Source organism: Phyllobates terribilis, unplaced genomic scaffold (genome assembly GCF_046119375.1).
Source record: "Phyllobates terribilis strain yellow unplaced genomic scaffold, ASM4611937v1 Scaffold_11__3_contigs__length_659146591, whole genome shotgun sequence".
NCBI lineage: Eukaryota > Metazoa > Chordata > Amphibia > Anura > Dendrobatidae > Phyllobates > Phyllobates terribilis.
This window is the reverse complement of record NW_027362771.1, coordinates 118,176,395-118,200,314: the sequence shown is the minus strand read 5'-3', so window position 1 is coordinate 118,200,314 and position 23,920 is coordinate 118,176,395. Positions and strand designations below refer to the sequence as shown.

General features: G+C 39.4%; 1 protein-coding gene across 2 annotated transcripts in view; it reads left to right on the top strand.

Annotated features, from left to right (window-relative positions):
• The window catches only part of APPL2 (adaptor protein, phosphotyrosine interacting with PH domain and leucine zipper 2), a 52,493-nt gene that overhangs the window by 22,523 nt on the left and 6,050 nt on the right, over positions 1–23,920 (top strand). For both annotated transcript variants that reach the window (XM_073651560.1, XM_073651559.1), the window contains exons 5-20: positions 7,982–8,069; positions 8,956–8,997; positions 9,119–9,177; positions 12,154–12,300; positions 12,386–12,468; positions 12,747–12,905; positions 13,195–13,383; positions 16,129–16,171; positions 16,833–16,889; positions 16,969–17,057; positions 17,155–17,310; positions 17,391–17,446; positions 17,533–17,707; positions 18,064–18,100; positions 19,956–20,096; positions 23,652–23,699. In XM_073651560.1, the coding sequence (XP_073507661.1) occupies positions 7,982–8,069; positions 8,956–8,997; positions 9,119–9,177; positions 12,154–12,300; positions 12,386–12,468; positions 12,747–12,905; positions 13,195–13,383; positions 16,129–16,171; positions 16,833–16,889; positions 16,969–17,057; positions 17,155–17,310; positions 17,391–17,446; positions 17,533–17,707; positions 18,064–18,100; positions 19,956–20,096; positions 23,652–23,699 (1,569 nt within the window). The remainder of the gene's footprint in view (positions 1–7,981; positions 8,070–8,955; positions 8,998–9,118; positions 9,178–12,153; positions 12,301–12,385; positions 12,469–12,746; positions 12,906–13,194; positions 13,384–16,128; positions 16,172–16,832; positions 16,890–16,968; positions 17,058–17,154; positions 17,311–17,390; positions 17,447–17,532; positions 17,708–18,063; positions 18,101–19,955; positions 20,097–23,651; positions 23,700–23,920) is intronic.

Here is a 23,920-nt window from a genome sequence, read left to right as displayed (position 1 = left end):
ACTCCATTTGACAGTTAAAACAGCAGGCAAAGGAAAATTAGAGATGGTGTGAATTTATTTGCAGGACCCAGTCCAGCGGCCATGTCTGTAATTTGTGTCTGTCTCACAAGAGCCCTGCAAACTGCCTCTTACCTGACGGAATCACCGACTCCTCTTATGGTTAGCCGGGCATAGCGCAACATCATTGCTGCAGCAAAACGCTATGTGACTTCACGCCAGGCTGGCTAATTCAAAGAAAAGCCACAGATGCTGGCAGGTAGGAGGTGGTTTGCTGTACTCCCATCTGAAAACCACAGATTACTGATATGGCAGATGGACCGGGTCCTGCGAATTGACTCACATCATCTCTACTGAGATGAAATCCGAGGGATTGGAATCTTTTTCTTAAAAAAACTTAGCTTGTATGTTTTCCTTTAAAAAAACACTTTGCAACCTTTCGGCCACATGCGACCTTTACCAAGCAAGGTACCGGAATGGATAAAATTACAGCCAATATAGATGGTAGTACATTGCAAGTATTTATACATCATTGGAAATGGGCTCCTCTTAGCCCATCATCATTGCAACTGTCAAACTATCTGGAGAGAAGAGAAGCAAAAATTAAAAGCAGTATAAAACCATCTATGTATACATACTCTAAAAAAAATGTTGAGAGTCTGGTTCATCAGCACATGGCACACCCACGTCTTTGTCACAATAGATTGCTGAGAAACCATTAGATTACCCATACACCCATTCAATCACTATGAACCTATACATAAGCCACACAATAAAATAATATGCCGATGACCGACCCGACTAGAACATATATGCAGCATGTGTCAATGACAGGGCACCTCAACCTTCACTCCTGCCATGGCTTGTGCAGGAAATCGCATTGTATTTGTTATAAGTTTATGCCAAGAGCAATAAGATGACCTGTGCGGACTACAAAAGCCCCAATTATGTGACCGCCGACCACAGACAGCACTACCCCCAGCGCAACTAGATAACATGCAAGCTCCTGAAGTTGCGTTCACATGACTGCTAATGCAGCCTCAAGGTGATCCGCGCAAATTCCTAAAACTACAATCACGTGACCGCTGATGTAAGTACGGCAGACTTCTGACCGCAGAGCCCGAGGAGATACACACCCACCCAAAAGTGGTCCTCATTCAAATACTAACGAAAGCAGAAATCAAGCTATTCGGGAAAGTATGGACGTTGTCCCATTGGCCGTGTTTTGTCTTTTACTCTCACTTTGCTTTATAAAGACTGAAATGTATCAATACGTATGATGTTTTAATAGCTTCTTTTTGTATTTTACAGATGCGGCAATACTAAATATACTTTTTTTTTTAAATATATATTATTTTTAATTGAATAAGGAGGGTGATTCAGTTTTTTTTTCAATATATATTTTTTTTATTACCTTACTTTGTAGCCCCTAAGGGGACTTGAACCTGCGATAACCTAATCAGTTACACTATATATTGCAGTTTCATGCTATTGTGAAAATCACAGGCTGGTCTTCACAGGAGTACTGTCATGGCATGCCCCCGACTGCAATGGCAACTCATTGGCACCCCTAGATCATGTCGTGGGGCATGTGGAAAGGCGCCCATCTCGGTTTGCATGCTTTTAATGCTTCTGTCAGTGAATGGTAGCGACTCCGCTCACTGCTATTTTAGACAGTTGATGGCTGTATAAAACAACTATCATCTGCTAGTAATGCAGGCGCATTTCCTGAGCCGAAATTAAAGACAGGCACCTGACATATGACATAGGGTTAAGAGGTTAATATTTCCCTTTTATTGATAATATAGTCCTATAGTTATTAGTATGCCTCGATTGCTGATAAAGGGCGATGATGGTAGAGAAGTATCTTTCCACAATGCTGACCTCAAACTCATCTGAAAGAATAATTAGTAATAATGTAAGGATCTTTTTAAACACCTGTATAGATTTGACAATGACCTTGCATGTACTTTTGTGTTTATTGACTGCTTGTTACTGGGAACTTCTTTGCAGACGTAATGTCTTCATAACCGCAACTTTGTTCTGTTTATTTGGAATCACAGCCTATAATAGAGATCTAGTATTTGAAGGTGTTTTTTCTTCACTAGAGATTTAGAACTGGTACATGGGTCATAATACAACTGATAATGAGTGTTTGAGGCAGCATGTTGGGTCAATATCATGGATTGGTAAGTTACATGTATGGTGCCCATTTGCCAGTCACACTCACATTGTGCAGTGCCACTTGATCAATCCTTTTGTATTAACTTTCCAACTAATCCTTTCATACTGAGAATTGTACTCAAGGTGAAAATTGCTATCAGACAAGACCGTGCTTTTTTTCTGATTTGCTTAGCTTTTTCTTCTACATACAATCTGACAATAAGCCAAGTTTTTAGTTGCCCTAAGATGTGTCATGCCTACCTGTTGGAGTACGACACACACTGTATACACAATGGTAGTTTTGACTGCTTACATCCGTGCAGCCAAAACAAACTTCATGGATTCCCTTCAGACTGCATGGTTTTCCTTGAAAGTCTTCTACTAATCGTATGCAGATCCCATGATGAAACTATAACATCTATCAACCTGCATCATCCTGAAAGTCCATAATACATTATATTGTCCATTGTGCTCTAGATTGAGTGATGTCAACCAGTGGCCACTGCTGGCAAGTTTTTTTGGGGCTGCCTCATAAGCACATTGCTAAAATAGTATTACAATGTCAAACTCCCTCTAGCGTTTTCCTCTAACACCTTCCTGAACCATTTTTAAAATGATTTATGTCACTGTGATTGTGCTGATATATTGCTCCTGCCCGAGGAATCTCCAGAGACATAATGTGAATATCAGTAGACTGATTTTGGCATATTTACATGGCTCATATCTGGGCTGAACAATCACCTATATGGCTCTGTTCATATCCGAGTCAGTAATAAGAAAATATCCCAAAAGCACATAATTATAGATAGGAGAGGGACTAGAGGCTAGTGTCCCCCCATATAACAATAATCTCGCATAGTAATTCGGTGGAGTACTCCAAACAGTATAATCAAAGAAAAGGGAAGAACTGGAGTAACCAGAAACCACCAGAGTAGATCAGATTAAAAACATAATATTTATTGAAGACAATTTCATAAAAACAGATAGCAAACAATATAATAAGATGTCATTTATAAGGAGAAAAAACAGACAGAGAAATACCAGGTCAATCCAGAGTAAAAAGCAATGTATTGGTATTAAACCATTGAGTCCAATAACTATGTGTAACAGTAAGCACAATGGCCATAAACACAGAGAGGAGCAGAGGATTAGTTGCTGTGATGCTTGCCCATAGTGTGGGAGGAAGAGACTCGGTGGGACCCTGTCAGCACAGCCCTGACGTGCATTTCGCGTACAGCTTTCTCAAGGGGAAGTGTACCGATGGTTGTATCCTGTCTGCTATAAATGCGGTGTCCACAGGTGCCAAATCAAGTATGGCGCATGCGCGCTGCTGCTTCCGTCTCAAGCGTACTTCTGCCCACTGCCATCATAGCGGCGCACTAATATGGGTCAATAGTTCCAGTGACGTCATATTTACGCACGCGTCGCATGTTACATAGCTGGACGGAGTGCTGTGGCGATGAAGCACATTGTGCATACGCATGTTAGCAGCCATTTTTAAGGAGGCGACCATGTTTGCTACCATACATGGATCAACTAGAGCAGGGGTCCTCAAACTTTTTAAACACGGGGCCAGTTCACTGTCTCTCAGACCATTGGAGGGCCGGAATATAGTTGTTGTTTTTTAAAAAACTATGAACAAATTCCTATGCACACTGCACATATCTTATTTTGACGTAAAAAAAACAATACAGGAACAAATACAATATTTGAAATGAAGAACAAGTAAAGTTAGATAAACCGGTATTTCAATAGGCAGGTAAATGTCCCCAATAGGCAGGTAAATGTCCCCAATAGGCAGGTAAATGTCCCCAATAGGCAGCATAGGTCCTCAATGGGGAGGTAAATGTCCCCAATAGGCAGGTAAATGTCCCCAATAGGCAGCATAGGTCCCCAATAGGCAGGTAAATGTCCCCAATAGGCAGCATAGGTCCCCAATAGGCAGGTAAATGTCCCCAATAGGCAGCATAGGTCCTCAATGGGCAGGTAAATGTCCCCAATAGGCAGCATAGGTCCTCAATGGGCAGGTAAATGTCCCCAACAGGCAGCATAGGTCCTCAATGGGCAGGCTATTTACCCCTTATAACGCCCCATGCAGGCTGTTCCCCCCCTTATAATGCCCCATGCAGCATGTCACTCCCCCATATAATGCCCCATGCAGGCTGTCACCCCCCCCCCATATAATGCCCCATGCAGCATGTCACCCCCCCATATAATGCCCCATGCAGGATATCACTCCCCTGTCGTTATAATGCCCCATGCAGGATATCACTCCCCTGTCGTTATAATGCCCCATGCAGGATATCACTCCCCTGTCGTTATAATGCCCCATGCAGGATATCACTCCCCTGTCGTTATAATGCCCCATTCATGATGTCACCCCCCCCCCCCATATAATGCCCCATGCAGCATGTCACCACCCCCATATAATGCCCCATGCAGGATGTCACCCCTAATATTATGTCCCATGCCTCCATACATTAAAAAAAAAATGCAATACTCACATCCCTCCTCCTCACCTGCTGCCGCTGCTCAGGTCTGTACTCCAGCGTCGCCCCGCTCTGCGCTCCCTGTGATGGCTCAGGGGTGGGCGCGGTGTAAAGACGTCACCGCACCCTCTGACCTGACACGTCACAGGGAGCGCGCACCAGGAAGACAGCAGATCTGCGGAGGCACGGGGAGAGGTGATTATCCGGCTGCCGGGGCCCTGAATGAGCGGGGGGAAGGGCGGGCGCTGGCACAGCTCTCCTCTGCCCACAGCTCGGCGGGCCGGATAAAAATCCTCCGTGGGCCGCATGTGGCCCGCGGGCCGTAGTTTGAGGACCCCTGAACTAGAGGGAGATATCAAATATTAAATACAGAAGCGTGCATGCGCCATACCTGATTTGATACCTGTGGACACCGCATTTATAGCAGACAGGATACAATCATCGGTACACCTCCCCTTGAGAAAGCTGTAAGCGAAACTCGCGTCAGGGCTGTGCTGACAAGATCCCACCGAGTCTCTTCCTCCCACACTATGGGCAAGCATCACAGCAAATAATCCTCTGCTTCTCTCTGTATTTATGGCCATTGTGCTTACTGTTACACATAGTGATTGAACTCATTGGTTTAGTATATAACAACACATTGCTTTTTACTCTGGATTGACCTGGTATTTCTCTATCTGTTTTTCCTCCTTATCTATGACATCTTATTATATGGTTTGCTATCTGTTTTTATGTTTCTTTGATCATATCAGAGTTAGTACGTACTTACAACGTATGCAAAAGGAAATAATTCTGCCACATACATTGATGAACAGTTATATAGAACCTAAAGGAACTGACAGATAACAAGAATGTTCATTTGGCATTCACTCTGCTGTTACATGTTGCCAACTTTTCATATTATTTTTTAAATATTTTATAGGAAAAGTAGTGCATTGTACTTTCCTATACAATGGACACCTCAAAAATAGTTTATATTGCAGTATACTTTTGTTTTTAACATGGAGGAGGTCTTTAGACAATGTATGCCACACATATATGCATAAACATAGGAAGATTTTACAGCATATATGCCTTATTTAAAGCACCACTCCAGCGTTTTTTGTTTTTTTTTTCCATCGCTGGAGTGGTGCTGAAAATCCAAGTCCCCTGCCCCCGTCTGATACTCTCCTTCGGCATTTTCATATGTTTTTGCTGCTGCTCCTGTCCGTCTCCTGCAGTTTGTGACCTGCCGGCTGCTCCAGTGTTTCATAAAGCGAACTGGAGGTCACTAATCAATGTAAGTCTATGAGATCCTCATTCTGGCTCTCATAGACTTGGATTGAGAGCTTGTGATGTAACTTCTGACTTCTGGCTAGTCAGAAGCTGCGATCACAAGATGGTGCCGCAAAACGGTGAAGACGCCGGAGGATGAGTATACTACCAGGGGCAGGGGACTTGCAATAAAAGCACCACTCCAGCACTGAAAAAAAAATGAAAAAAAAACACTGTAGTGGTGCTTTCGTGGTAAACATAAGCCTAACCTAAAGAGACCAATTATACATTTTAACTTCAATTGTAGCTAATTATCAGGACATTTATGTAAGCAAATTATCCCCACATGTGGCTTGTGGGCCCATGAGGTGTGGCGCACGGCTGTCTGCTAGCTTAATTTTTTATTCTTTGTAATTGTGGCAAAGAGGAAAATTACTTTTTCATTATTTTTTTTTTTATTATATTACATTATTTTCATGATTGTTTCATTATTTTAATTATAATTTTTCTTTTTTTTTGTAATTGTGAAAAAACTGAAAACTAATTTTTATTTTAATCACCATTTTGGATTTCAATATTGTCTTTATCATTTTATTCTTTGTAATTGTGGCAAAGATACATATTTTTATGTTATTACCAAAAGCCTGATGAAAAAATGGTAAATTATAAAAACACCCCCAAGACTGGTCATGTAAATATAACCTTAGGCCTGAACAGGCTTTTAGCCTTTGGATGCATTGGTGCTGCCTAATATGTCCTGATACAAGAAAGGACATGACTTTAAAGGGGTTGGTCACTACTTTGAAAGTCCCTTTCATGTGAACGAACTGCCATAGATGAGCTCTTTTGTAAATATCTCGCTTTCCCAAATTCTTCTGTAACCTCTGTTCTCTCCTGGTCACATGATCTCTGACTCAGAATACTCAAACTTCCTGTGATGTCATGTCAGATTTCTCCCTGACTTCCTGGCTTTGTAATCTGACGTGACATCATAGTCATATGGCTTTCATGCCCTGTGAGTGAGTGAATGGGGCTGTCATAGATCTCTCTCTCCCCTTCCATCCTATTACAATAGAACATGATTAGTTAGTGAGAGGGAGTAGGGGATAGTCTTTATTACCAGGGCTGGTGTTCTGGTGCTTTGTTACTTCCACTGTATCAGTGACTTGCCTGCAGCAGTGTCCTGGACAGAACATTCTGATGAGGCTGTGTGTGGACTGCTGGGGAGGAGTGGGATGGGATTAGGCAGTGTTATAGGTGGTATGGTCACTGCTGGTTTGTAGCCCAGCACAAGGGCTGATGGGAAATGTAGTCAGAAGGCAGCTGATGATTCTGAAGAGGAAGTGATTGCTTTGACAGCAGAGCAGATGCCAGTGCATAGGAAGTGAATCAGAAGGTACAAAACAACATGAAAATTAGCAGAAAAGGTATAGTTGAATTTCTAGGGGCATTATCCTTTTGGTATTTATAGCAAAACCAGTATCTGAGTTAGGGTAGTGAACAACCTGTTTAAAAGGAAATTTCCATCTCCAAGATCATATCCCAATATGTAGTAATAGTAGGTATAATAATTATGTTAGCAAATACCTGCACTTAGAAATGTAGTATAGTTCTTCTGATAAGCTATGTTGCTTACCCCATATGCAGGGCTTTGCAGTAGCTTAGGTATCCATGGTTACGACCACTCATATAGTGACAGTGAGTTAGTGGTTGTAACTATGGACACCTAAGCTACTGCAATGCCCTACATTTCTAATTGGAGGTATTTGCTAATATTATTATTATCATTACACCTACTACATATTGGGATAGGATGTTGGAGATGGGAATACCTCTTTCAGTGTGTTATTTTCAGTACTTAATGACTAAAGGTAAGTGTACTGCCTGAAACATATTAGTGACATTTTTTTCTTGTATTTTATGAATAGGACATCTTTAGTTTTGTTTTGTTTTTATCAGATGCTAGGTCTGTTCTTGTTAAGGGGATATAGGTACTACAGATCTTTCAGTGTAATTACAATTTACTTTCAGCAATGGACAGCAGATTGCACCACATATTTTTTTCTTGTTTTTTCCAGCTCAATGTGCTTCATACAGAACTAGCAAAGCAGCTGGCAGACAGAATGGTGCTGCCATTGATACAGTTCCGTGAAAAGGACCTCACAGGTAAATTACTTATTTTTCATATCAAGAAAAGGTTTAGTCCTTAACAGAAATTAAATTTAATTTCCTAAATAAAATGAGGCTAAAAAAGAACTCTGTGAATTTGGTTTGCTTCTTTTTTTCCTTTTTTTTTTTTTATTACTTTTATTTTTAGTACTTCTTTAGTACAGATGACTGAGGATATTGCGCTTGTTAATAAATATTGGTTTTGTATTTTGTTAATGCGCTTCTGCTGAGGTTTCTTTGCCTGAACCAACGGTTTCCCCAGTGAGTCTATGGTGGAATTCATATGGCTGTGCATTGTGTTAAAGTAGAATTGCGAGGATGCCATGAAGCCTGTCCAGTTTGCCTGTATGTGTCACTTGGCCCAAATCCATCCACCCAATTTCACGTGATGGAGCCCGCTGAAAATTTTTTTTCTCCACGTGGACACGCAGTTCGTTTGTGTGACTTGTCCTGTTGACTACAATGATTTTGTGTGCAGTATGTTGTGGACTGGAAAACGACATGGACAAAAATAAATGTTGTTTTCTGAATTTAGCCTAATAGTTTAACCACTCACAACAAAGTCCGATGTAGATAAGGCCTACATCAAGTGTCAATGTGCCATTGCAGTAGAAAAGTCTCTTTGACGTGCAATCCTACAACAAAGGGCCTGATTTATTGATTTTGGTGCTTACAGAGGTTAACATGTTTTTTAAAAAGTGGTGTGCTTTTGTATTCTAGAAATATCACCACTTTGTCCTTTTCACTGTGTCTGGTGTTTCAAGTCAGCTTTCTGAAAGTTCAAGATCTATACATATAATAAAACTGCAGTTTTTAGTTTACAACATATGTTTATTGCTTAGGTTTTTAAATTAATTTCTTTTTTTATTATTTTGTTTTACAGAAGTAAGCACATTAAAAGATCTTTTTCTTCTTGCTAGCAATGGTATGTCTGTTTTCAAATACAGATATTATTTTATTAAATTATTCTGATATTGGTCCCATGACATTCACTCATGCTTTACAGAAATATTTGTTCTTTAAATGTTTGATTTGGTTCTTTTTAGAGCATGACCTGTCAATGGCTAAGTACAGCAGGCTGCCCAAAAAGAGAGAGAATGAAAAAGTAAGCAATAAGTTGTTAAAGTAGATAATCATGATTTAAATGTATGAAAAAAGACAATTGTTTTGAGTCCTATTTCTCAGTGACATCCAGAATGATCTTATGTGGTCCAAATCCACAGTTTATATTCAGACAAAATGTAGTTGTTGGCAACTGGAAAATGCTGGTATTTTATACAGGAAAAATATACATCTTTATACCGTGTTAGCCAGTAGATAAAAAAATATTTAGATTTGAGAGTCCTGTGGTCCAGTGGTTGATACCTTTTTAATGGCTAACTGAAAAGATGGACCAGACGTAAATCACAAGACAATAAAACTTTCACACTCCTTATCTATGAACTGGTCCAGTATTTACGGCCACAAATGTTTATCCCTCTCCCATATTGATGGTTCTGCTTCACGTCACTTGTCTCATCTATTGCATTATTTCTGTGTCTGGTTGTGTATAAATATGTGACTCTTCAGATTTCATGATATACTATGCCTGATGAAGAGACCTGAGTAGTCTGGAAAGCTTTCAATTTGTTACCATCTTTTCAGTTCACCATTAAAAGGTATCAACCACTGAGGACTCTCAAATCTAAATATTTTGGTATTTAATAGTAATACATTACACATATAACTTCATACATAATGATATGTCTCACATGGCCACTTATAATATTTGATTACTTACTTTTTTTAGCTTAAAATTATTTTTACAATTGGGTTTCATTAAAAATTTTGCACCATTTGCCCTCTCTATCCTTTGTGTTGCTCTGTCTATTCCTAACTGCAGAATGGGTTAACTTTGGACTGTCCAAATGTATTCCCTAATGCATTCAATCAGAGTGTTTCGAACTTTTGTATCTATCTTTTTTTTTTTTTTGGACCTCCTTTCAGCGTATTAATGGCCACAGACCGCATCAAGGCTGCATCAAGGCTGAATGTATAGGGACACAGAGACCTTGTAAACGCAAAACTGTGCAAAACTTTTCAATGAAATTGAATTGGAAAAATGATTTTAAGTAAACAAAAAAAATCCAAAGGTGTACATCCCCTTCAAATTTAATTTGTCAACTTTATCTAGCTTGGCTATATACTGGGAATGACCCATCACAAAATTTTTATATACATACATACAGTGCCTTGTGAAAGTATTTGGCCCCATTGAACTTTTCTACCTTTTGCCACATTTCTGGCTTCAAACATAAAAAATTCTAATTTTTTTGGGAAGAATCAACAACAAGTGGGACACAATTGAGAAGTGGAACGAAATTTATTGGATATTTTAAACTTTTTTTAAAAAATTAAAAACTGAAAAGTGGGACGTGCAATATTATTCGGCCCCCTTGAGTTAATACTTTGTAGCGCCACCTTTTGCTGCGATTACAGCTGCAAGTCGCTTGGGGTATGTCTCTATCAGTTTTGCACATCGAGAGGCTGAAATTCTTGCCCATTCTTCCTTGCAAAACAGCTCGAGCTCAGTGAGGTTGGATGGAGGACATTTGTGAACAGCAGTTTTCAGCTCTTTCCACAGATTCTCGATTGGATTCAGGTCTGGACTTTGACTTGGCCATTCTAACACCTGGATACGTTTATTTTTGAACCATTCCATTGTAGATTTTGCTTTATGTTTGGGATCATTGTCTTGTTGGAAGATAAATCTCCGTCCCAGTCTCAGGTCTTTTGCAGACTCCAACAGGTTTTCTTCCAGAATGGTCCTGTATTTGGTTCTGTCCATCTTCCCATCAATTTTAACCATCTTCCCTGTCCCTGCTGAAGAAAAGCAGGCCCAAACCGTGATGCTGCCACCACCATGTTTGACAGTGGGATGGTGTTTTGAGGGTGATGAGCTGTGTTGCTTTTACGCCAAACATATCATTTTGCATTGTGGCCAAAAAGTTCGATTTTGGTTTCATCTGACCAGAGCACCTTATTCCACATGTTTGGTGTGTCTCCCAGGTGGCTTGTGGCAAACTTCAAACGAGACTTTTTATGGATATCTTTGAGAAATGGCTTTCTTCTTGCCACTCTTCCATAAAGGCCAGATTTGTGCAGTGTACGACTGATTGTTGTCCTATTGACAGACTCTCCCACCTCAGCTGTAGTACATCCAGAGTGATCATGGGCCTTTTGGCTGTATCCTCTGATCAGTCTTCTCCTTGTTCGAGATGAAAGTTTAGAGGGACTGCCGGGTCTTGGTAGATTTGCAGTGGTCTGATACTCCTTCCATTTCAATATGATCGCTTGCACAGTGCTCCTTGAGATGTTTAAAACTTGGGAAATGTTTTTGTATCCACATCTGGCTTTAAACTTCGACACAACAGTATCTCGGACCTGCCTGGTGTGTTCCTTGGTCTTCATGATGCTTTCTGCACTTGAAACAGAACCCTGAGACTATCACAGAGCAAGTGCATTTATATGGAGACTTGATTACACACAGGTGGATTCTATTTATTATTACCAGTCATTTAGGACAACATTGGATCATTCAGAGATCCTCACTGAACTTCTGGAGTGAGTTTGCTGCACTGAAAGTAAAGGGGCTGAATAATATTGCACGCCCCACTTTTCAGTTTTGAATTTGTTAAAAAAGTTTAAAATATCCAATAAATTTCGTTCCACTTCACGATTGTGTCCCACTTGTTGTTGATTCTTCCCCAAAAAATTAGAATTTTATATCTTTATGTTTGAAGCCCAAAATGTGGCAAAAAGTAGAAAAGTTCAAGGGGGCCAAATACTTTCACAAGGCACTGTACATACACTAGAGCTTCTAAATGTTGTGGCTAAAACAGTTGATTGCTTAAAAGGAAACAAGCTAATATACCCTTATAATGTATGGTACGTAAGGTTTCACAACTCTTCCTCGTAGTCATGCAAGTATATACACCTCCAGGCAGATTATAAATGTTAATGAACTTCTGTTCATGGAAGGGAAGGGAATGACTGTATATATTTCTTAAGTTGTAAGACTTCGCTAATTCATTTTTTAAAGCTAAAAGCGGAGATCGCAAAAGAAGTTGCTGGAGCTAGAAGAAAGCAACACCTGTCGTCATTGCAGTACTACTGTGCCTTAAATGCTCTTCAGTATAGGAAGAGGACGGCAATGCTGGATCCTATTCTGGGGTACACACAAGGACAGGTGATAATTACAGCCTTACCTTTTTTAACAGGTTTATTTAAAATGATTATGGCGTTAAAACCTAACATATTTCAATATTTTTCAGATTGCTTTTTTGAAAAAGGGCTATGAAATGTTTTCCCAAAAAATGGATGGTTTCTTATCTTCCGTGTCCTGCATGATTCAGCGGTAAGTATGGAGAACATTTAATAATACCATCTTGGTAAGTTTCTAAGCAAGCGTTTGTTGGATTAACCTCTCTCAATATAGCATGGTGTAATGTATCTTATGGCCAGCAGAACATAACCTACCTATCAGTTTCCTTACATGCTTCCAACATGGAACTGGCTGAATATCGACTGTCTGGAAAGCCTTTTAATTGTTTTGTTTCATCTGTCTGTACCTGTATTATATTACTGGAATTCTGTCAACTATCGACCATTGAGGACTGCCATCTATTCTTTTAGAATACAAGGAGAGTTGGATGCTGAAGCAGAGGCTATGAGGATTACACAACAAGAGCTACTTTCTGGTAGTGATGCCTTATATACACCAGATTGTGACGTGTCATCCCCAGTTATCAACCGAAACCTGCTCCAAAAGGCTGGCTATCTAAACATGAGAAGGTAAAATTGTGTTGCTTAAAGGAGTATTTCCATTTCATAAAAGGATAGCATACTATTCTGAGCCGTATTACAAAAAATTTGTAAACATCATTTTAAAAAGTATCTAAAACAAAATAGTAAACAGATACACTTTTATTTTATTTTGACATGTATCATGATTTTTTTTTCACCTGCCTAACTTAGAACATATTGGTAAAAGAAACACCTTTTACTTTTGATCATTGTACTGTATATATGGCATTTTAAGAAGTGTATATAGTTAGCAGTCTATTATTTTTATTCCTTTCAGTAAAACTGGTTTGGTTACCACAACATGGGACAGACTGTATTTCTTTACGCAAGGGGGAAACCTAATGTGTCAGCACCGTGGTGAAGTGGCTGGGGGTCTGATTCAGGACCTAGACAACTGTTCAGTCATGGCTGTGGATTGTGAAGACAGACGATATTGCTTTCAAATCACTGCTCCCAATGGCAAACTGTAAGTGGTTTAATTCTTTTATACACCCATTGGCTGTTTATGACCTTATATGATATCACCTGTATAATAGACCTTACACAATTAACAATACCTGGTAACTATTAAAGAGTTTTTTGCACATTCAGCATGGCTTTTCAGGGTCCCCTTTTTGGGGTCCATTAAGGGGGTCACAGCGGTCAGACACCACCAGAGAGATGTTACCTATCCTAGGGATAGGTGATAACTTTCAATTCTGGGGTTAATCCTTTAAGTGAACGTGTGCTGCTGCTCACACTATTAAGTAAAGTTATTTAGGTGAATTTCCATTTTTTTTATCTTTTATGTACATTTATACAGTGGGTACGGAAAGTATTCAGACCCCTTTAAATTTTTCACTCTTTATTTCATTGCAGTCATTTGGTAATTTCTAAAAAGTTCATTTTTTTCTCATTAAAGTACACTTTGCACCCCATCATGACTAAAAAAAACAGAAATGTAGATATTTTTGCAAATTCATTAAAAAAGAAAAACTGAAATATCACATGGTCATAAGTATTCAGACCCTTTTCTCATACACTCATATTTAAGCACATGCTGTCCATTTCCTTGTGATCCTCCTTGAGATGGTTCTACTCATTCATTGGAGTTCAGCTATGTTTAATTAAACTGATAGGGCTTGATTTGGAAAGCCACACACCCGTCTATATAAGACCTCACAGCTCACAGTGCATGTCAGACTAAATGAGAATCATGAGCTCAAAGGAACTGCCCAAGGAACTCAGAGACAGAATTGTGACAAGGCACAGATCTGACCAAGGTTACAAAAGAATATCTGCAGTACTCAAGGTTCCTAAGAGCACATTGGCCTCCATAATCCTTAAATGGAAGAAGTTTGGGACCACCAGAAGTCTTCCTAGACCTGGCCGTCCAGCCAAACTGAGCAATCGTGGGAGAAGAGCCTTGGTGAGAGAGGTAAAGAAGAACCCCAAGATCACTGTGGCTGAGCTCCAGAGATGCAGTAGGGATATGGGAGAAAGTTCCACAAAGTCAACTATCACTGCAGCCCTCCACCAGTCGGGCATTTATGGCAGAGTGGCCCAACGGAAGCCTCTCCTCAGTGCAAGACATATGAAAGCCCGCATAGCGTTTGGTCAAAAACACATGAAGGACTCCCAGACTATGAGAAATAAGATTCTCGGGTCTGATGAGACGAAGATAGAACTTTTTGGTGATAATTCTAAGCGGTATGTGTGGAGAAAACCAGGCACTGCTCATCACCTGCCCAATACAATCCCAACAGTGAAACATAGTGGTGGCAGCATTATGCTATGGGGGTGTTTTTCAGGTGCAGGGACCGGACAACTGGTTGCAATTGAAGGAAACATGAATGCGGCCAAGTATAGAGATATCCTGGATGAAAACCTCTTCCAGAGTGCTCTGGACCTCCGACTTGGCCGAAGGTTTATCTTCCAACAAGACAATGACCCTAAGCACACTGCTAAACTAACAAAGGAGTGGCTTCAGAACAACTCCGTGACCATTCTTGACTGGCCCAGACAGAGCCCTGACCTAAACCCAATTGAGCATCTCTGGAGAGACCTGAAAATGGCTGTCCACCAACGTTCACCATCCAACCTGACGGAACTGGAGAGGATCTGCAAGGAAGAAATGGTAGAGGACCCCCAAATGCAGGTGTGAAAAACTTGTTGCATCATTCCCAAGAAGACTCATGGCTGTACTAGCTCAAAAGGGTGCTTCTACTCAATACTGAGCAAAGGGTCTGAATACTTATGACCACGTGATATTTCAGTTTATCTTTTTTAATAAATTTGCAAAAAATTCTACATTCCTGTTTTTTTCAGTAAAGATGGGGTGCAGAGTGTACTTTAATGAGAAAAAAATGAACTTTTTAGAATTTACCAAATGGCTGCAATGAAACAAAGAGTGAAAAATTTAAAGGGGTCTGAATACTTTCCGTACCCACTTTATGTAACTTTCATGATGAGGATCTTTATATTTGCTGCTTTCTATTCAGTAGTTAGAAAATCTTTAAACAGGACCTGTCACCAGGTCAGCTGGTTACTAGTGATAAGTGAGTATGCTCGCTTAACCCTTTAACCAAGCATACTCGGGTGCTTACTGAGTATCTTCGGCGTGCTCGTATATAATATTCGAGTCCCTACATCTGCATGATTTACAGCTGTAGGACAGCCTGAATGCCTGAGGATTCCCTAACAAACAAGCAATCCCTGCATGTGTTCAGGCTGTCTTACAGCTGTAAATCATGCAGACGCAGAGACTCGAGCACGGCGAAGATTCTCAGTAAGCACCCAAGCATGCTCGGTTAAAGGGTTAAACGAGCATGCTCGCTCATCAATACTGGCTACTCTTTGATCTTATTTTATTCCTGCTCACCTGGGTATTCCGTTTTTTTGCACCATTTGGTCCTGGAGATAAGCGCACCTTGCAGTTTACTTGCTCTTGGAGATATCTGTATTAGTGGTCAAATATAGCACAACTTACACTTATAACGCAGAAACGTATCACCAAATTTTAACAACCCAAAAATTTTGACAAAAAAAATTCCAGAAATACTAATCTTGTACATTTTATGTTAGACTGATATGCTATCAAAGACGTGGAAACTGTGTTTATTGAACTGTTATTATAACAAACTCCCTTGTTCTCTTCTTATGTTTTCCGTTTTTAAATATTGTGGGTTTTTTAGCAATTGAAACATATTTTAACTTTTACTGCATTTTCTAGGAGTCTCATTCTCCAAGCAGAAGGAAAACGGGAATATGAAGAGGTAACCATTTATAGACTCCATTTCCTTAATATAGTAGCTAAAGTGAAATTATCTGTATTTTATTAGGGAGCATAAAATGCTTCTTAAAGGGGTTGTCCATTTTCAGGATAGGTGGAAAAGAGAAACCAAGCATGTTGGTTGGACATGATTTGTCTTTCATGAACCCATGCTTGTTGATAGTCATTATATTATATTCTTTGCAATATATTTTTTTCAGGTCATCTCTTTTAATGCTCTTAAAAATGTTGCACACCACTAATGTGAGACTTACCGGATTGTTTCCTGAATCCACCTTCTTACCTTTCTTGAATATCAGTATCACGTCAGCCATCCTCCAAACTTGTGGCACCTGTCACCAGGAATCTGTGTTGTCTGGATGGATTGCCAATATTTCAATATTTCCTTCCTGCTCTGTAGCTGTGAGCACTTCGCATTTATCCTCTCCTGCTCTGTTCATCCAGATCAGTTCCAGTTTAGGACAGAGAAAAAAATGTTAGCTACTAAGAGGCACAGATTTCTCCCACTGAAATTGGGCATGATTAGCGGTCTGCCTGATTTTTATTAAAAAGAATGAATTAAAAAAAAACAGTATGAGACCTCTGATTGTGAAATATTTACTTCCATAAAAGTACTTATTTTTTTCTTCCTTTTCTGGTTTTAGTGGATTTCTGCAATCAACAATATTTCGAGGCAGATCTACTTATCTGATAATCCAGAGGTAGCTTTATGTATTAGCAAGTAGTTTGAAAATTTTACATGAAGGTATATGTTTAATAAATGTCTTTTATTTCCTATAGGCTGTAGCTATAAAACTTAATCAGACTGCACAACAGGCTGTAACTCCCATCACTAGTTTTGATAAAAAGCTTGAAAACATACCACAAAGGTACTTATCCAATATAATACTGATGTTACTGTTAATGCTACAGAACATTATCTTGAAATATAAAATTAAATTCTTGTTTATGAATTCATGGAAACAGTGAAAGCGTTATGCAGACTGCATCACAAAATGAATCTTTGCCTGAGCCTTCCTCCAAGCAACCAGAGCCTGAACAGTTAATAGCTCCTGGGACCCCGATACAGTTTGACATTGTTCTACCGGCCACTGAATTCCAGGACCAGAATAGAGGCAACAGGTAAGTCATACTGATCCAGCTATTCTAGTAGGATATAAAGTCAATAGAATTAATAATCCTTTGATAAATATTATTTTCAGACGTACAAATCCATTTGGGGAATCTGATGATAAACTTGACGGTTCTACAGATGAAGGTGACACTCTGAATCTTGCTGTAATAATTTTGTTATGATTCTATAGGGCCAATGTTAACATTTTTGTCTTATTTTATGGATTTCAGGTTCACTTTTGCAGCAAATGTTTGTAGTTCGCTTTTTAGGCTCCATGGCAGTAAAAACAGACCATACTAACCAGGTTATCTTCGAAGCGATGAGACAGGTCTTGGCCGCACGGGCCATCCATAATATATTTCGAATGACAGAATCCCACTTGATGGCAACCAGCAAAAGCATAAGGTATATTTTTTACTGATTTTCCAAACAGAAAAATCCGCAGAAAAGACAAATTACTTTCTTTTGTATATGGCATAAAATTATAGATTGCATGTTCACAGGGGTTTTCAGTATATTTAATAGCAAGAATAGCACAGTTAGCAGTACTATTCTATCAAAATGACTGAATCCTGAAAGAAACATGAACATAGTTGAGTCTTTTTTTTTCTCATTTTATTGTTGGCCTTCCTAGGCTAGCAGGCAACGTACAATTCTAAATCAATATATTTTGAAACTTTTGCTCAAAATGTATTTTCTTTTATGTGTTCCATATTTTTCGAATATTTATTTTTGGATTTAGCATTTCTTTTACTTTTCAGATTAATAGATCCTCAAACACAAGTTATAAGAACAAGTGTAAGTACTTTTTTTTATTTGTAATACCGGTTATGCTAATTGCCACATTTTTGTATAAATCTTTCTATTGTTTGGCTCATTATTCAATCTAGGTCCTTTTTCATAAAGGCATGCTATATTCCTATTCATGATGAGCTTACAGAAATGAGTTCTGTTTTATCCCAATGGTTTAAGAATAACTTACAGATCACAGTAGACAACATTCTGTGTCGTCTTTGAAGTATTTCTTTGTGCAGCAATATCCCACTCTTTTCCGCATAAAGTCATACAGGCAACTGAAGGAAATAATGAGCTTATACTGTATTTGAATAGCATCCATTCTCCAAAGTTGACACTTTGTTTATCCAAATCACATTGTGGCTGCTGAATGTGCCAGTCCTAAAAATTAACCCAATATTATCCAGCAGGTGCTCCTCACATGGCAGGACAGATGTTTATGGGAGACCATTGTTACTACTAGTCAAGGGTAAATTGCTCAGTTGCACTAAAGGGAACCTGTCACCAGCTTTTTGCTGCCTAATCTGAGAGCTGCGTGTTGTAGAGGTGAAGAACTTTATTACAGCGATGTGTCACTTACTGGGCTTCTTTTGCTGTAGTTTTGATTAAAATTAGTGTTTTATCAGTGGGAGATTATCGCTGGAGGAATAGTAAACCTGCTGCTGTGTAGTCCTCCATATTCATGGGCTCTTTAGAACTCCACCCCCACCACTGATTGGCTGCTTTCTGCCTATGCACATTGTACTCAGAAAGCTACCAATCAATGGTGTGGGCTGGGTTACATATAGCTCATCGTTCAGAGAATTGATAGATCTGTAGCTGATAAAACAGTGATTTTATCAAAACTGCAACAAGCAGCCCAATAAGTGACAGAGAGGAAATATGGCACTCCTGGTCAGAAGTAGGTGCCCAGATAGGATCCCAATCCGTAATACTAAAGTAGTAAGAAAAATCTGGCACTCTGAGGCTCCATGCTCCAGCTACGGACGTCTCTTATACACACAGCGCTGTCTCCTCTATATCTTCGCCCATACCCTGTAGCCTGATACACATGTGTATGTTTGATAAAGGCCTCCATTGACAGAAACGTCACGAATGATACACCATATATATTAGGACCACTTTAATAAATGTTTCACTTTTTTCACCATACTCACCTCAGAGGGCCGAAATTTTTCTTACTAGCCCTGTAAGTGGTACATCTCTGGAATCAATGTCTCTGCCCTTATATTGTGCTGCTCTCAATTGGGGTGTAAAACCTGGTGACAGATTCCCATTAAAGGGGTTTTCCAAACTTATGAAAATTTCCAAACCACATGTAATACCGTAATAAAATAACCATTAATTCACCTTTCAATTCCCATGCCATTCTAGGACTGCTGCTCTGGGAGCCCCGCTGGGCCTGTATTTAATTCACGTGACTATGGTGGCCAATCGCTAGCCTCAGCTGTGATATTGGCAGTGGAAGCCAGTGAATGGCTGCAGTGATCATGTGAATGGTTAATGGCACATGCTTCAGAAAAAGCAGAGACCACTGGAGTAACTGGAATAGCAGAGGATTGGAAAGGTGAACTATGGTTCTTTTATTATGTTATTATACTACCTGCTGTAAGGCAAGAGAAAGAATAAAGAAATAGAGTAGAGTTCAGAAAGGAGGACAGACAATTATTTAGTTAGGAATGCAAGCATTTACAAAAAGACATTTTCCAGAGTGCTGAAATGTTCTATGAAACATACATTGCTATTCTGAAAAATAAATGCATGCATGCATTCATGACCTGGGAGATTTGAAAATCAATTTTTATGTTTTTAAAGGGTAAAATATTATTTTAACATTACTTTTTTTCTGCTTCATCAGTTTGACCTTGAAAACATAACACAATTTGCTGCTCATCTAGAGAACAAGCGTTTGGTGGGATTTATTGTTAGTACCCCTGAAGCATCTGGAATCGAATCCTTGAGTGCCTATATCCTGGAAAGTAACACAGAGGGTGAAAAGGTCTGTTCATGCATTGTATTATTTTTTTTCTTTATTTTGTTTAACTTAGTACAATTACATTTTGGAATGCAAGAAATAACACACACATATCAAAGGGACAACCAGTCGCCTGGAATGATAAGGCATTGTAAATTCTGCACACAAAAGGTTGACAGCACCCCCAAGGAAGCCAACGCGAAACGCGCATTGGGGCTACTGCGGTGGTGTCCCATACTGGTATACTATGGGTAAGAGCCTGTTCTGAGACTGCTGTGATCCATGTTATGTAGGATTTAATGATTTGTACTGAATAAGGACATAACATTGGCTATGAGTGAATACTCTGAGCACTAGCCCTTTAAATTGAATACTTTAATTACATGTGCTCTCCCCAAACCAGGCTTTTATATAACTGTAGGTACCATACATTGTAACACCTGATCTGAGCTGCTGATCATGAATAACTTTAATGTATGTGGATAATTGCCTATGTATTGTAGTTTGATTTAATAAAATGGAGATCTTTTATGGACATTATACGTCGGTTTTTCTGTCTTATAAGCTAAAAGATGTATAAAAATATTTAAACTATATTGACACATTCATGAGCAAGGTTAAAACCAAATGAATCAGAAAATAGAAGAAGCGACACTCAGCAAGAGGCAATGCCATAAAAATATGATCTATAGGTATAAAGCTGAACTAGAAGTGGCTATATGCAACACTTGTATGATCAGCAAATAAATATTTATAGCCAGAAAAGGATCATGTATACCAAATTAGTGGAGAATAACACTAGTATAAAAGTATAAACAGATGGCTAGTCAAAATACAATAATTTGGTCAACTTAAAGGGAATCTGTCAGCAGATTTTTGCTATGTAATCTGAAAGCACCATAATACAGAAGAAGAGACCCTGATTAGAGGGATGTGTCACTTATTAGGCCGTGTTTTGCTGTTTCAGTACAATCATTTTATCAGCAGTAGATTATCACTGCAGGCCAACTAGCTTGGTACTTCCTAGTATAACCACGCTCCCAGCACTGATTAGCAGCTTTCTGTCATTGTACAATGTGCAATGGAAGCTGTGGTGTGGTCGGGATTATACACAGCTCAACAGCTGAGCTCAGCTAGATCTGCAGCAGAGAAAACTGACTATCATAACTGCTGCACAGAGTAAACTAAGTGATACGTCGCTGGCATCAGGGTCTCTGTCCCTACCCAATGCTACTGTCAGATTACAGTGGATTAAAGTGAATCTGTGAGCAGATTTTCCTATGAAATCTGAGAGCAGCATGATGTAGAGAGAGAGCCTGATTCCAGAAATGTATCACTTACTGTAATGCTTGGTGCAGTTTTGGTAGAATCCCTGTTCTCTCTATTGTAGATGTAGCAGTTGTGTGCAGGCACTAATAGAGATTGAGTGGCCTCGGATAATAAATATTGAATATAGAATCAATAGGTTAGAGCCCGACTAAATGACCCCTCTCTAACAGGTGGTTGCTAAAATGTAACTTTTATTACTTTAAATTATAGTATAACAAATAATGAGATGAGGTTAAAATAAGTTCATATTTGCCCTTATTAAAGATTATTTATATTGTATGGAGCAAATGATGGCACGCTTATATCACATTCCTTGATGATGCAGTTTTATCGGTGAAACATGTTGGGGGAAGACGTGCTGCATGTTTGCATTTTATCTATTCATCATTTGCCCAGTGTACATTGGTGGTAACCCGGGTGCTATCCTCATATAGAGAAGTAAGCGGCTGCTATTCAATACAATATAAATCTCCAATAAGTGCAAATATGAACTTATTTTAACCTCAACTCATTATTTGTTCATTTTATTTTAATTAATAAAATTAAAATTTTAGTGACTTGTTAGAGAGGGGCATTTAATGGGGCTTTGCCCTATTTGTTGTAGATGTAGCAGTGGTCAGAATGCTGAGCTGTGTATAACCCCGCCCATACCCCTGATTGACAGTTTTCTGTGTACACTGTGCACTGTCAGCAAGCTGCCAATCAGTGTCGGGGACAGGGTTACACAGATTAGCTGGACTGGCTTGCATGTGAGACATAGATCTTTAGTGATAAATTCCTGCTGATGATAAAACACTGATTGTATTGTAACTACAGCACACAGTCTAATAAGTGACACATTCCTGGAATCAGTCTCTCTGCCCCTAGATTATGCCTTCTCTCAGATTACATAGCAAAGATCTACTGATATATTCCCTTTTATACTATGTGTGTACAGTATGTATGTATACTATCGACTTTGTCCGGATACACATCAGAATATAGGATGCTTCTCACTAACCCCCCCCCCCACCCCCTATAGTTTTTTTTAAAAAATGTTCAACATTCAGATGTAAAAACGAAACCAGATCTTATGTTGTGGCATCATACGGTGTCCCTGCACCAGTATAGAGGTTTCATAATGTGTGGAAGGTCGAGAGGATCAGTTCTGCCAATATTTGAATTTAGCAAATCATGTGAATTTAACAGGGAAATTCAATGTCAAATAAATGTGATTCTAATTGAATGTTTGTGCTCTGGGGCCTTTCTAGACTTCACAGCTTAATAAATATAGAATGTAAAAAAATGAATACTCACCTGTCCTGCAGTCTGCCAGCTAGTCCACCCGTGTGTCATCTTTTCACCTTCCCCATACCGCGCTTTTGTCTTAGGCCTTCTGACATCTGTGATGGGGCTTCCAGCACCACTGTTGTGACGTCACAACTTTCAAGTCCTGGGGCTCTGATTAGGCCTTGGGCGACAAAGGTCACAACGTTGTGACTGCACGGTGCCCTGGAAGCCTTGGCATAGAGTGAAGTAGGCCCAAGAGGATGCGCACTATGTGAGAAGCTGAAAAGAAGAGCCATGGAGGAACAGACAGCAGGCCGCAAGACAGGTGAGCAGTAAAGTAAGTAGTAGGGTTTTTTTTAGCACTTACTGACCCTCTACAATTCCGCAAAATGGTGGCCACAGCTGATCACCATTTTGCTAAAGTCTTGCAGGGCACATATCTAAAGATCTGTATTCATCTGTCACTCTAGCATTAGTGTGGACATGCTAATGGGTTTCACTAGGAGCAATATTTCTGTGTGGACGCATATAAAGGACTGGACTTGGCGTAGAATAAAAATTACTGTTACATGCGCTGCAGTATGTAGCCCTCTTTACTAACCTTCAAAGTTGGCAGGTATGATGATATTAGTTTTACTTTTTGTGATTGACATGCTTCTCAGACCTCAACCCTATACAACAACCTTGGATGTGTCCTGTGGATCCATGCATTTTGTTGTGGCTAATTTTGCTATTACCAGCATCTTATTAGATCTGAAACCTACATATTGGCTCAGTTTGCGTGTTTGATCAAAACTCTGTGAAGTGCTTTCATTGTACATAGAAGATGAAATTTATAATGAAGTGCGGTATAATGTAGAGCATCATTTTACAATTGTTTGGTAGCCTTTTTATGTCATTTCCTTTTTCTCCAAAGCTGCAATTTTACCTACTCAAGTCCAAAGTAGTGCTCTGACAACCCTTCATTTCTTCCCTACATAGATCTGTTTTGCCATCAGCCTAGGAAAAGAAATTGCTGCTGCGGAGAAGGCAAGTGGTTGATAACCCATAGTTTATGAAATGTTCACGAGAGATAATATCCACATTCATCCATCACCTAATGCTCTGTGATATTGAAGGGGGCATTTTAGGAAAGTGACTGAGCTAGTAGAGTTGAGTTTAGTATTATAGGTCACTGTTGAGCTCAAGAAACGAATAAAATATCCCTCAAAATCATTATGACATGTCTTTATATATAATGGAGAGAGACC